General features: G+C 37.7%; 1 protein-coding gene and 1 pseudogene across 1 annotated transcript; one reads left to right on the top strand and one right to left on the bottom strand.

The window, feature by feature from the left end:
• Nucleotides 1–282: 282 nt before the first annotated feature.
• On the top strand, nucleotides 283–6,915 carry LOC122069305 (20 kDa chaperonin, chloroplastic-like). Its single transcript, XM_042633297.1, has 6 exons — nucleotides 283–441; nucleotides 671–857; nucleotides 5,564–5,743; nucleotides 5,825–5,980; nucleotides 6,429–6,506; nucleotides 6,617–6,915. Exons 2-6 carry the CDS (start codon nucleotides 681–683, stop codon nucleotides 6,791–6,793), a joined length of 768 nt encoding a protein of 255 aa, XP_042489231.1. The 5' UTR covers nucleotides 283–441; nucleotides 671–680; the 3' UTR covers nucleotides 6,794–6,915.
• A 4,043-nt stretch (nucleotides 6,916–10,958) lies between these two features.
• On the bottom strand, nucleotides 10,959–12,337 carry LOC122069312 (annotated as a pseudogene).
• Between the last annotated feature and the right edge of the window lie 385 nt (nucleotides 12,338–12,722).

Genomic DNA, 12,722 nt, shown 5'->3' with positions numbered 1-12,722 from the left:
ATCCGTGGCCATACAATGATCTAGCCCTACCATATGCATATCTCTTCATAAACTTGATAAAAACCTAAAATCAGGCACGATTGAAACTTAAACCAATATAAAACCCACACTAAAAAAGATATAAAACGAAGAATTCGATCAAAATCCATTCGGCCCGGTTTGCCTCTATCTGGAAAACTGAAGCTGAACCGATATCAGCCTGATAAGTCAACCCAATAAAAACTGATCCAAACCGGACCGAAATCAACTATTGGTTTAACGAGCCACACGGCTGATGCACCCGATCCGACTCATTCCTGTACTTGAAAATTGAAATCATGTTCCAGAAGCATCTATTTATCTTCTTCGATAAAACCCACTTAGCAGCACTTCAAACCACTCTAGGGTTTTATCTTCGTTTCTGATCCAAGTTTGGAAATTTCACCTCTAATCTCGTTTCAGGTTTGTATTCCATTTATGTTTCTCTGTATTCTTGGTAAGATTGGAAACTAACTGGGTCTATTGTTCTTCATTCCTGATTCGTGAATGTCGCTGTTTTTCTTCTGAACTACCAATGTAGTTTGTAGTTTCTGTACCAATTCTATTTTTGTGATAGTCTTTTGGTTTAGAGTGGGTGTTTCTACTGGGTTTCCATTTTTCTACTCTATTTGACAAGATTGCTATTTCTTAGGAATTCATCCATGGCTGCGCTTCAGTTGAATTGCTCTTCTATTTCAACTAGAGGGTTGCCGTCGTTTCAAGGGCTTCGTCAATCAAGTGCTTCTCTTTCGATTGTCGCCCCATCCCGTGTAAGTTTGGACCAAAGACCATCACGAGGAGGGCTCGTTGTGAGAGCTGCAACCGTCGTTGCACCGAAGGTATCTTCCTTTTTTTTTTTTCTAATTAATTTGTTTGTGTAAGAAATCTGGATTCCTGTAATGGTTATTGTACTTGTTTTGAGGGTAAACCCATGCTAAAAAATGATGAAACCCATCTGGTTTTGAGTGGGACGAATTGGTATTTGCTTAATGTTTACCCAGAGAAAAAAAAATAGGAATTGGTATTTGTTGATTGTATAAACTGATATCTCTATTAGTTTCTGCGTAGGATGACCAGCTAATGGGTTTTTGTGTGGATTATTTGAAAATCCCTTGGAGTTCCTAATTCTGTGTTGCCTTACATTGCTTTTGTTTGGAGATCTTCATGTTCTATGAACGTTTTAGAAGAAATGGACACTCCTCTCTTTTTGAAGGAACTTATTACCTTGAGGTTGTGATTATTTTCATTCATGTTCAAGTTAGTTAATCCATCAGAGTCTATGGATTAGGTCATTTGGTTGTGGAATGGAGGCATTGGTTTCAATGAATCAGAGTTTCTTACAAAACCTGTGCATTTTTATCGCTTAAGACTTCACGTGTTGGTGAGTTTCTGTATGAGCCTTTAAATTCTGGTGACATACAGTCCGTATTCAACTAACTCAGCTCAACTCAAGTCGGTCTTCTCCCAACTAAATGGGGTTGGCTGAATGGATCCTTTTTCTCCAATTAGCTCTATTCAAAGACATACTAGTTGCAGCGGCTATAAACCAATAGAACCATCCGTCCTTTGCTCAGAGAGTGGCTTTGGGTTGACATGACATTTTGCGGGTCTACCGTTTGTGACATTATAGGGAAACTCACTTTTGCAGCGGCTATAAACCACATTTGGATGGAGCGCAACCTCTGGAGATGGACTTCCAACTTCCGTTCATTTGATAAGATTTGAAAGGCCATCTTCTTCGGGGTTAGTTCCAGAATTGGCACTATCAGGCAAAGCATCGTTCGAAATGCTCCAAGGAATAGACTCATTGTTGTCGCCTAGGGCTTCCCCCCTCCATCATCTCCTCCACTCCCTCTTGATGTCCCCCCCTTCCTTCTTCAGTTGTTCTCTTTGGTGGGTAGGCTTTTTGGTATTTTTGTCCTCGCTTTCGGGGCCTTAGGGTTTGTTCCCTCTTTTCCCTCTCCCTATTTTTCCCTTGTATATTCTTTATCTTCTTCTTCTTCTTGGTAATGAATTATTTATTCATCCAAAAAAAGAATATACTAGTTACTAGTACTAAGCTGCGCATGTCTTTTATCTCCACTTCTCCTAGAGTCATTTTAGCCCTCCCTTGGATCTTTTAGCTCCTTCAATCTGAATCCAATCACCCATTTGTACTAGAGCACTCAGAACCTCGATTGCAAATGTTCATATCACCTCAAATGAATTTCTCCCAACTTTTCTTGTATTGGAACTACTCTTAAATAAACTCTCATTTGTCATTCCTTATTTTATCTTTTTTAAGTTTTACCACTCATCCATCTCTACAGCCCTGTCTTGCTGGGATTTATCTTATATACTGAAAGCGCTGTCATAGGAAAGTTGTGAAACTTAGGCACCGTTTGATAACGTTTTTGTTATTTCTGTGTCTAGAAATAGCAGAAACGACTTTTCACGTTTCCGGAAACAAAAACGGATTTTTTGGTGTTTGATAAATTTGTTTCTCGAAACGTTTTTTGCAGACATAATGTCACTAAAAAACCCAATAGTATCATCGGATGCTCAAAAGGGAGAGAGGGTTCGGTTGCCTCTTTTTATGTTTAAATAGTTTAGAGATTTATCGGGCACAACCACCTTTTTTTCTCTCAAATTTGTTTTTAGAGACACGTCGTTTCTAGAACTATAAATAGGCATACATTTTGATTTATGTTTCTAGAAATGGGTGAAACGAAACTTTATCAAACGGTTTTTAGGTTGTTTCTCCGTTTCTGAGAACAAGAAAACGCAGAAACGACGAAAACAGAATGTTGTCAAATAGTGCCTTAATTTTTTTTTTATTCGATAAGGTAACTGTTGTTCAACTATATTCTCGCTTTATTTGGATACTAGTTTGTCCCTCCATATGCTCGTGCGCAGCTGAGCTTGTTTTTGATACTTACTTTATGTTCCAACTATGGTTTTTATGGTTAGGGTCTTTTATGAATTTAAGTCAAATGGACCGTATACTTGATAAATCTATAGAGAATCAAGTGTGCTCAGAACTTGAAACAATTTAGGTTTCCAAACAGAGATATTGCACAACTAAGCACCGACAAGATTTATATTTTAGACTTTTAGTAACACGAGTCTTGATAGTGATGCTTGAGGCTAGAGGAGTTCAGCTATCTTGTTATAATATTACTAAAAGCTTTTGATTGTTATTAAATTAAAACAAAGTATAACGATTCGTCTTAATTCAACTCAAACTGTTTAATGGATGTGTTACTTGTATTTCATTCTTTTAATCATTTATGTCGACCTAGGTTAGTACTAGTGTAGACAACTCCGCATGATGTCCTCACAACCAACTCGAGGGCTAGTGGTTGTAGCTATTTTGATAGTAATCAACGTTATTTTCTCTGAGCCCCAACAATATAAAATGAATGATCTAATAACTACCTAGTGCAGTTTGTGAGCTGTGGTGCATAAAAAGCCCATGCTCACCAGGAGGTCTCAAGTTAGAGCCACTTGGCTGTTATCTACATCCCCTCCCTACCTATCGGAAAAAAAAAGGTCCCAAAGTTAATTAAGGAAATTTCTAGGAAAAATTACTTGATTATAAAACGTCGTCGGCGAACCTAATATATACAAAAAGGTCAAATTCAAACCGAATTGTATATTATGCTATCTCAATGAGAAGTATTACATAAAAGGAAATATATACTGAGGGATATGGTAGTTTTTCATGTTTTTATCCACATTTTCTCCTTTGTGCTGGCTTGTGAGCAAGGTTATCTATGGGTAGCATTAGTGTCGGGTCATCTCATATCTGACTCATATTGGAGTCTGATCTGATATGAGACACTGATTGTTCACTTGCATGGTGACCTGAACTTGAATCTGATAAGGGTATGAATAACCGTGTATGAATAACTGTCTAATCTAGTCTGTAATATCTTATTATTGATTCATTTTTGTAAAAGAATTACATAAAAAACATGTTTTTGAAAAAGAAAAAAAAAAGACACTGATTAAATGTGTTTTCAACCCACCTGAAGAAGTAAGTTGCAAATAATTCCCTTTTAAATATTATATATGTAATGTTAGTATATAAATATATGTGTGATTTCCATAGTATCTTTTCATGTATTGGTCCAGAAAGGGTAAATCCAGATTCATTCCATTTAGTTGTTGGATCATCCCTAATCAAATCGGAGCATGATCAGATTGAATCAATGATTTATAAGTCAGAATCAAATAAGCTTCAGATCATATCGAAACTACAATTCGATATATTAATAGTCTAGTTGTGAGGAAGCATGGAGGGTGGAGTTGGAGCAATCTTTAATGATTGAATGGTAATTGTATATACCCATGTGTTTTGAATGCCTGGGAAATATTGTAACTGAGATTGTGCAATCCAGTTGGTTTAAAATGTGTTCTATATTTTTAACAAATTGTGCAATCCAGTTAGTTTAAAATTTGTTCTATATTTTTACAAGTTTGTTAGATATTTTGTTTAACTAAGTAATTGTCCCAAAATTTTAACACCAGGCAAACAATTATGTAATGAGTGGTGCAAGCAGTGCCCTTGGCTGACATTTGTGTAGGCCCATTTATGGCAGGTTATAATTGTTGAAAACCACAATTCAAATACTTCAAAATTGTGATTTTAGTTTATTTTCTTACACATGATGAAACTTGAACACAAATGGTCAGAGAGTGCTTTTGCTAGAATTCTCTAGTGAAATTTCATCCATAGGGTCCAGATTAGAGTAATTTAGGTAGTGCATGAAGCGAGTGCATTAAGCATAGGAGTAATGATGCAACAAGGTATTAAGCCTTTTCACCCATTGGATGGGGATGAAGAGATAAAATTATCATTAATGACAACAAAAACTTACAATTTTGAAAATTGTGTTTTCTTTTAGAAGTTTCCATTGACATTGGTAAAAGCATTAGCTTCTGATCCAATAGATCCAAGATCTACATGATCAAAGACTACTTACTGCCTTGGAATGCTTGATAATAGTAATAGCATAGACTACATTCCACAAGGAATTCTGGGCTGCTGGATCAATGTTTCCAACCTAAAGTGTGAAGGATCGTATCTTTAAAGTCACTTTTTCAAGACCTCTCGTCTTGTGGTTGGATGAGTTGCTACACTTGGAATGAATAAGAAGCAGGTTAGGTTAGCCCTTGGACTACCCAAGAAAGGTAGCCTTAGAAACCACTTATTCTTGTTTTAGCCAACAGAATCATTAGAGTTACTTATGACTCATGTAACTCAGAATGGGGTAAACACAATTTTACCTGCTCCTCTTTCTTCTATGGTATAATTTTTAATAAGAAGTAAAAATAGAGAATGCAATGGGAAAAAAAAGAGTGTGTGTGAAAAGGACATTTGATTCCTGTTATTAATATGAGGTATATGGATGTTATGAAGTCAAATGTGTGGTGCTAGAAGTTTTGTTTTGTTTATGTTAAACCACCCATCATTTAATGGACTGTTGAGGGATTAATGTCTAGATGGGCCTGTGGTTTGTCTCATTTACTGCATGTTCTCATTTGACTCTTTGTCCTGTAGTACACTTCCATCAAGCCATTGAGTGATAGAGTGCTAGTGAAGATCAAGACGGTAGAGGAGAAAACAGTTGGTGGTATACTGCTTCCTACAACAGCTCAGACAAAACCTCAAGGAGGTGAAGTTGTAGCTGTTGGAGAGGGTAAGGCGATTGGGAAGACTAAGGTGGACATCAGTGTGAAGGTGAATGTCAGGTTTGATGGTCCTTTATCCCAATGTCCTTGTTGAGTAAATTTCACTGAAAAGAGTTACTTTATTTGTCAGACTGGCGCCCAAATAGTGTACTCAAAGTATGCAGGGACGGAATTGGAGTTCAATGGATCAAACCATATGCTTTTGAAGGAGGATGATATTGTTGGTATCCTTGAGACAGACGACATCAAAGATATGAAGCCTCTGAATGACCGTGTTCTAATTAAGGTATTTCCCCCCACATTACTAATCTTTGAATGTTGTATCATTTGAATCCAATTCCAAGAAGGATAAAAGTTTCCTACCTGGGCAGAGTGGGAAACCATTCCCACATGGATAGATTTTCTACCGTGTGGGCATTTTGATTTTTGGATGACATGTTAAATTTGGAACCCATCTTGTATGTGTCTACGTACTCCTTTTATTTTCCAATGGTGCTTCTTGTTCAAGTAGTCTGGAGCCAAATTGACATTTAAAAACATATTCTAAAGCAATATACATTTATAAATGTTGGATTGATTTGAAGATTTAGTGATGGCATGGATAGTATGTCTACAAAGTTTGGGCCCTAGGAACTAGAAGTAACACCATGCAGGCAAATTTAAGTCTGTTCCCACACTTTTGGTCTAGGAAACCCACTCTTGTAATATGAACCTTAAGCTTTATCTTGCCTCAGGTTGCTGAAGTTGAGGAGAAGACTGCTGGGGGATTGTTGCTGGCAGACTCTGCCAAGGAGAAACCATCCATCGGCACGGTAACTTGAGACTCTTTGACCCATTTACCTGAACTTCTCACAGGATTAATCACAATTGTGTAATGTGGTGGCATATCTAACCTAATCATTTGGTTCTTCCATGAGAACAGGTGGTTGCGGTTGGACCAGGTACACTGGATGAGGAAGGCAAGCAAAAGCCATTAACAGTGTCGCCTGGAAACACGGTGTTGTTCTCTAAATATGCAGGGAATGACTTCAAGAGTGGTGATGGTTCTGACTACATTGCTCTAAGGGCATCTGATGTGATGGCTGTGCTCTCATCATAGAATATACTTGTAATGTGGCATTATTTACAAGGATTTTGTGGCTAGAGTTGTTAGGAGGCAGCAGGTGGTGTTCAAAGTGTAATTACATTAAAGTTAATTGATCTTGATTTTTGGATTTTTAATCATTGGTAATGGCATGGCTGGTTTAATGACGTATGACTTTAAGAAAAAATAAAATAAAATTATAGGAGTACGGAATCAAGCTCCCATTGTTTGAGAGTTGAGAGATTCCAGTGGAGTGGAAGTAAGCCACACAAAGTCCTCTATCATCATTGAAGTTATGGATACCATGATTGGTGAGAATCTGTGAAGATGACCAGATTTTCTGAATCCCGTTGTACATTAAAGTACCTTTGAGTGATATCTGGTGTGTATTTCTCTCTCTGAAAGATAAGGTGATTTGGAGATTTCTATGGATTTTCCTCATTCATTTGGGTTTCTCTTTGGTTTACGAAAGAAGACCTCTCTCTGACCTAAGCCGAGATCGACTGGCTTCCACTATGATTAATTTTGGGCTTCATTTGTTGAATTTCTTTGACATAGATTGAGGCTTTTTTGCTCATTATTGATTACAGAAGTACACTTTACATATATGTGATATGGCAATGGGTTCTATATAGTTGATAAGTGAATAGTGCTTTCTTATGCTTGAATTTGTTTCTATTAGCGGATGAAAGAAGTTCTTTAATCTTGACCATATCTGAATGCTTGAGAAATGAGAATTTGTGGATTTATCACCTCTCTCGCTCTCTCTCTCTCTAGATAGAAAATGAGCAATAGCATTTGGATTGTTTTGAACAGCAAATGGGGGCAACTATATGTGATCTCCTTGTTTTTAATCATTTTAAATTGTAAGTTATTAACATTAATACATTTTATATGGTATTTATATGGTATTTATGAGGCCAGGGTCAGCTTGGCCCTGAATGGCAAACTAGGGTCAGGGTCAGGGTCAATAAGGGGCATCTTGGCCTGGCCTAGTCCAATTAAGGTGGGCCTGGGCCTGGATGAATTCGTTTTGGTTGGGTTTGGGTTGAGGTTTTCAAGTTTTCAGACAGGGCTGGGTTGAAACAGGCTTGGGCCCAACTAAGGGTACTCAGGGTTGAGCTAGGGTTTTAAAAGCCCGAACCAACCTGGCCTTGTTGTAGCCCTAGTTAATCTTATCCTTCCACATAAAAATTGCATCAAGTAACTTTCAATTTTTTGAAAACCCTTTTTTACACCTGCATTAAATACTACATCAAATAACTTTGAACAATAAAATAACGGATGATTAAAAGAAGATTACAATTTCTTAATTTAACACTTCGATGACGAAAAGGTGTGTACTACATTTCCTCACATGTATTATTTTATTTTTTATTTTCTTAAATAAAAAAAATACTATCTCATCGTGTGGCCTTTGGACCAACATTGGACCAACGAGGGACTATGCATAGACATAAATATGGGGTGGGTATTTTTGTATTTCACAAGTGCCCTCCCATTGTGTCCAGGTGAAGGGACCACTCCATTAGGCAACTTTCTTTACCCCTTAAAAGATAGAAGTGGGACGAGGTAGTGTATCTTGCTTGCTCAAAGAACTCTCTAGATTGAGAACCATAAATAATGTCCCGACATGGCTCCATGCTTCATCACATGTACACTCTTAGTTAATTTTTTTCTGTCAACTGAACTAAAAAAGTGATGAACCGATCCCTATCCAAGTGCCTTGGGTAGCAAGCTTTTCTGTAGCAGAAGTTACAGAAGCAACTGCAGGGTAACTCAGAATGCTCGGCTCTATGATGTCTTCATCAACCATCGAGGTATGGACACCAGATACAACATCGCTAGCTTGCTTTACTATTGTCTTGTCTATCAAAAGCTCCATCCCTTCTTAGATTACAAGAGCATTAAGCCCAGCGACGAGCTCTTCGAGAACCTTGAAACTGTTATACGGGACTGTAATTAAGGTTAGGGTGGCCATCTTCTCTCCACATTATTGTGGTTCTTACATCTGTCTCCATGAGTTGGCTCTCATGACAGAATATGAGAAGGTCATTCCCATCTTCTATAATGACAACCCTCTGACCTTGTGCTTGTGGATGATGGAAGTCATTGGCCTTGTGCTAGTGGATGATGGAAGTCATTCCCATCGCTCTTGGTAGGGCCTGGGTTGGGCTTTGTCATCATGGGGCTACGTTAGGGATGGAATTCTTAGGATGAGCCTGGTTACGACCTTGACGGCAGACTGTTACTAGTTTCAAATTAATCATATTTTTGTTAGAGAAGTTCTCTCTGTCTAGGAGCGAGGCCTATGTTAGCGCTTCCTATATATATGTCTATCTCTCTCCTTTCCAAAATAAGAAGTTGAGGTGTTTTCATATGGGGAAGAGAGATAGATACATGTGAGTGCTGATATAGGCCACACTCTCACTGGAAGTTCTTTCTCTTTTTATTTTTTAATCACTAGATTACATGTTTGAGGTAATCTTCCATTCCATGGAAAGTTCCTCTCTCTCTCTCTGCTGAAGTGTTTTCTTGCACTGTTGCTCACAAGCCTAGAAAAACAAAATATTATTGAGATACCTAGATAAATCTATCACGAGAACTGATACACCTCTGAAATGAGCACGTCAAGTCAGAGAACTTTAAAAAAAAAAAAATATGACTCGCCCTGACCAAGTTTTGAGATGAAGTTGAGTCAGAAAACCTGATTTTCTAACTATTACTTCTACTTCTCATTTTGTTACAAATTTCTATTTCTATCTTATTGAATAAGTAAAAAATATTTGAAACTTTAGGTTGTTTGTTTGGTTTGGTTTATTTTATTTTATTTTATTTTGCTTATTTATTTATTTATTTATTTATTATGTATTAGTCTATTGTGGCAATTGTAATCTGAATCATGAATGAGAGGTCTTTTGTAGTCCAGAGTCAAAAGTTGTTGCTTGGGTGGAAGCATAAAATGTTTAACCTCGTAGCTCACAAAGAACAACATGAAGGAGATGCTTCTTTTTTGTTTTTCTCCCTTGTTTTGGGAACATGAGGCACTTAAAAAGGTTTCCATGCACAATTATTCTGTGTTACCTTATTGATGAGGAGCTCTTTATTAGAGGGTTGGTCATGCATGGGTGTTGGTGTTCTTTCTTTATAAACAATTTTTTTTTTTTTTTCTGTTGAATAATTTAATAAATATATTCGTAATCAACATTGTCGTATAGTAAATAACTAGTCCTGGTGGCGTTAGCACTTTATTTGTGAATCCTATTAAATAAAAAAGACTTCTTTTTTATTATTGCCTTGGACTTGCCGCTTTCCCCCTTTTCCAATTAGATCAAGATTTCACTCCAACACTCACTTATTCGTTGAGACAATATCTTGGGGGTGATTTGAGGATGACGAATTAATGGATCATTCTAATTGTTCTCCACTATTGGGTTTTATAGGGATAGGTCAGATCTGCTAAAAAGAGTTTCGGACAGCGTGGTGGAGAGCTTGATAAAGAGATAGATCATTAAGTAAGGCAGCCAGCCACCTCTTCTTGGCGAGGTGGCCATGCATGTTCTTAAGCATTTTCATGTATTATTGTGAGTAATTTCACATCCGCGGATCATGAGTTGATGAGGTCATCCATGAAGGGTGCATATGCTGTAATATATTTGGCTTATGGTATTTGGGAGCTTACTTCAAAGCTATAAGGTTATAGATATGAGATTAATTCTTCATGCGGTCTTGAATTGGACTCGTCAAAGATTATATACATAGTACGTACAAAACAAGCATTTGTTTGACCCTTTAGCATTTTATTAAAATTACGCTGCCCCTGCCCCTGCCCCTGCCCCTGCCCCTGCCCCTGCCCCTGCCCTATGCGCTGGTGTTGCATGCATCAAACTCATGGGGAAAGGGTTTCTTCAATTGTTTGAAACCTTGAATTCTCAAGACGAGTGGAAGAGAGTGGAAACGCTTCAAGGCCAATTACATGGTTGAAAACAGCTAGTTACATCTTCGATCATAAATTTGGCTCCTCTATAAAGCGTGGTAGGGGTGATAACGCACATACGACGGCCCGGACATGTCACATGCCTCATCCCTTTGACCACATGTTAGTAGTCGAAGGGATTGGAATTGAGAATGTCCAGTGTCTAAAACTAGGGAATTTACAGGAATATCCTTTTAAAAAAGTTCACTCTCGAGTCTCTGTGCTTTCCACAAAGTCCTGAATAACAAAAAGTGTAAACAAACACTCTCCAATATGAGTGTAAGTTTGGCCTTGATGGCCTGAACTCATCCCGAGTCCAGATAAGATCTTAGGTTAGGGTTGGGCCTAGCTTGGGTCAAGTTGAGACTTAGGCCCAGCCCTATCTTGATTTTAACCCTGATTTATATGATATAATTTAGGTTGTCATCCTATCCTTATATTTAGAATAATGAGATTTGAGTAATTGATTTTTATATCCAATTTTTATGGAAGTTTCTCTTTATCAAATACAAAATTTTGTAACTGCTTCCCATATTTGCTTCCCATATTTGATATTATTTTATTGAACTTCATAATCTTTATTGTGTATTGATCATTATTTTATTGAACTTCATGATCTTTACTGTGTATTGATCATTATTTTATGATGATCATTTGACAATTTTTATACATAGGGATGAGGTCCGTTTCTACTTTCAATTGACGCCGCGAGTACCTTTTTCCTTCTGCACTTGTGCACTTCTGCATCAAATTCCATCAAGACTTCCACCACACTGTCCGAAGCTCTTTTTAGCATGTCCAACCAGTCCCTTTTAAGACAATTAGAGAAATAATTTTCAAAAAATATATAAAATGTAAAAGTTAATAAAAAAGTTTCTAATTAATTAAACAAGAAGATGAAATAACACGGGTGTACTGAACGAGAGCAATCGATGTCCCTGCTTGTTTCTTATTCTTAAACTTAAATGGGGACCTCCTACGAGAACCATTCTTATAAGGTTTATGATTCACACTTGGAATTCAGTCAATGTGATAACCTGTCATGAGAATGGTTCTCCTATAAAGACCTATCTAGACTCTTTTATTCTTACCCGTTGAAGGAATCGAAGGGGAGGCCCACCCTGTGCTTGGCCTGATCAAGCGCCAATCTAAACCTAGCTATGCAGCTCCTTGGCGGAATAACTTCCATCATCCACAAGCACAAGATCAGAAGGCTTGACATCATAGAATATGGGAATCACCACCTTCTCATACTCAATCAAGAGAGACAATTCATGGAGACAAAAGTGAGAATCACAATAATGTGGAGAGAAGATGACAACCCCAACCTTACAGTCCCGAATAGCAGCTTCAATATTCTGTAAGAGCTCGTCCCCAGGCTTCATGCTCTTGTAGTCTATGAAAGGATTAAGGTTTAAATGGACTAAACGATCGTAAAGCAATGCAGCGACGTTGCGTTTGGTGTCCATCCCTCTGTGGTTAATGAAGACATCACATAGCCCGGTTGGCCTGCACGTACTTGTTTGTCTTCTGCTACCGAAAACCAACTTACCACCCAACCACTTGGATAGAGAAAGATGCATCGCTATTGTAAACTTCAAAAGAGTCAATTCTTCTATTATTTATTCATATGAATTGTGGAGAGAGAGAGAGAAGCTGAACGAGGTGTCTATTGAGTGTGAGAAACATAATCTCGTCTAGTCAATTTATAAAACCTTCCCCCCATCCAGAAATCTGAGGCGGATCAAATTCATGTGTGAGAATGTTCTTGTACACCCTTGATTCTGGTATTTTTGAATCCACCAAAAGTATTCTCAACCACCCTTGATGTTTGTCCAAACTGCTCCAAACTTTCTGAAACTTTTCCCAATCCTCCAATGCCCAATTGGATTGGATCACACATACACCTTTTAGGACTTCTATCATCCTTCCGCCAACCGTTTTGTATTTTTTTTTTTGGGGGGGGGG

This window comes from Macadamia integrifolia, unplaced genomic scaffold, assembly GCF_013358625.1.
Source record: "Macadamia integrifolia cultivar HAES 741 unplaced genomic scaffold, SCU_Mint_v3 scaffold577, whole genome shotgun sequence".
In the NCBI taxonomy this organism is placed as follows: Eukaryota; Viridiplantae; Streptophyta; class Magnoliopsida; order Proteales; family Proteaceae; genus Macadamia; species Macadamia integrifolia.
The sequence above is the reverse complement of the archived record's forward strand: the minus strand, read 5'-3'. Positions and strand labels throughout refer to the sequence as shown.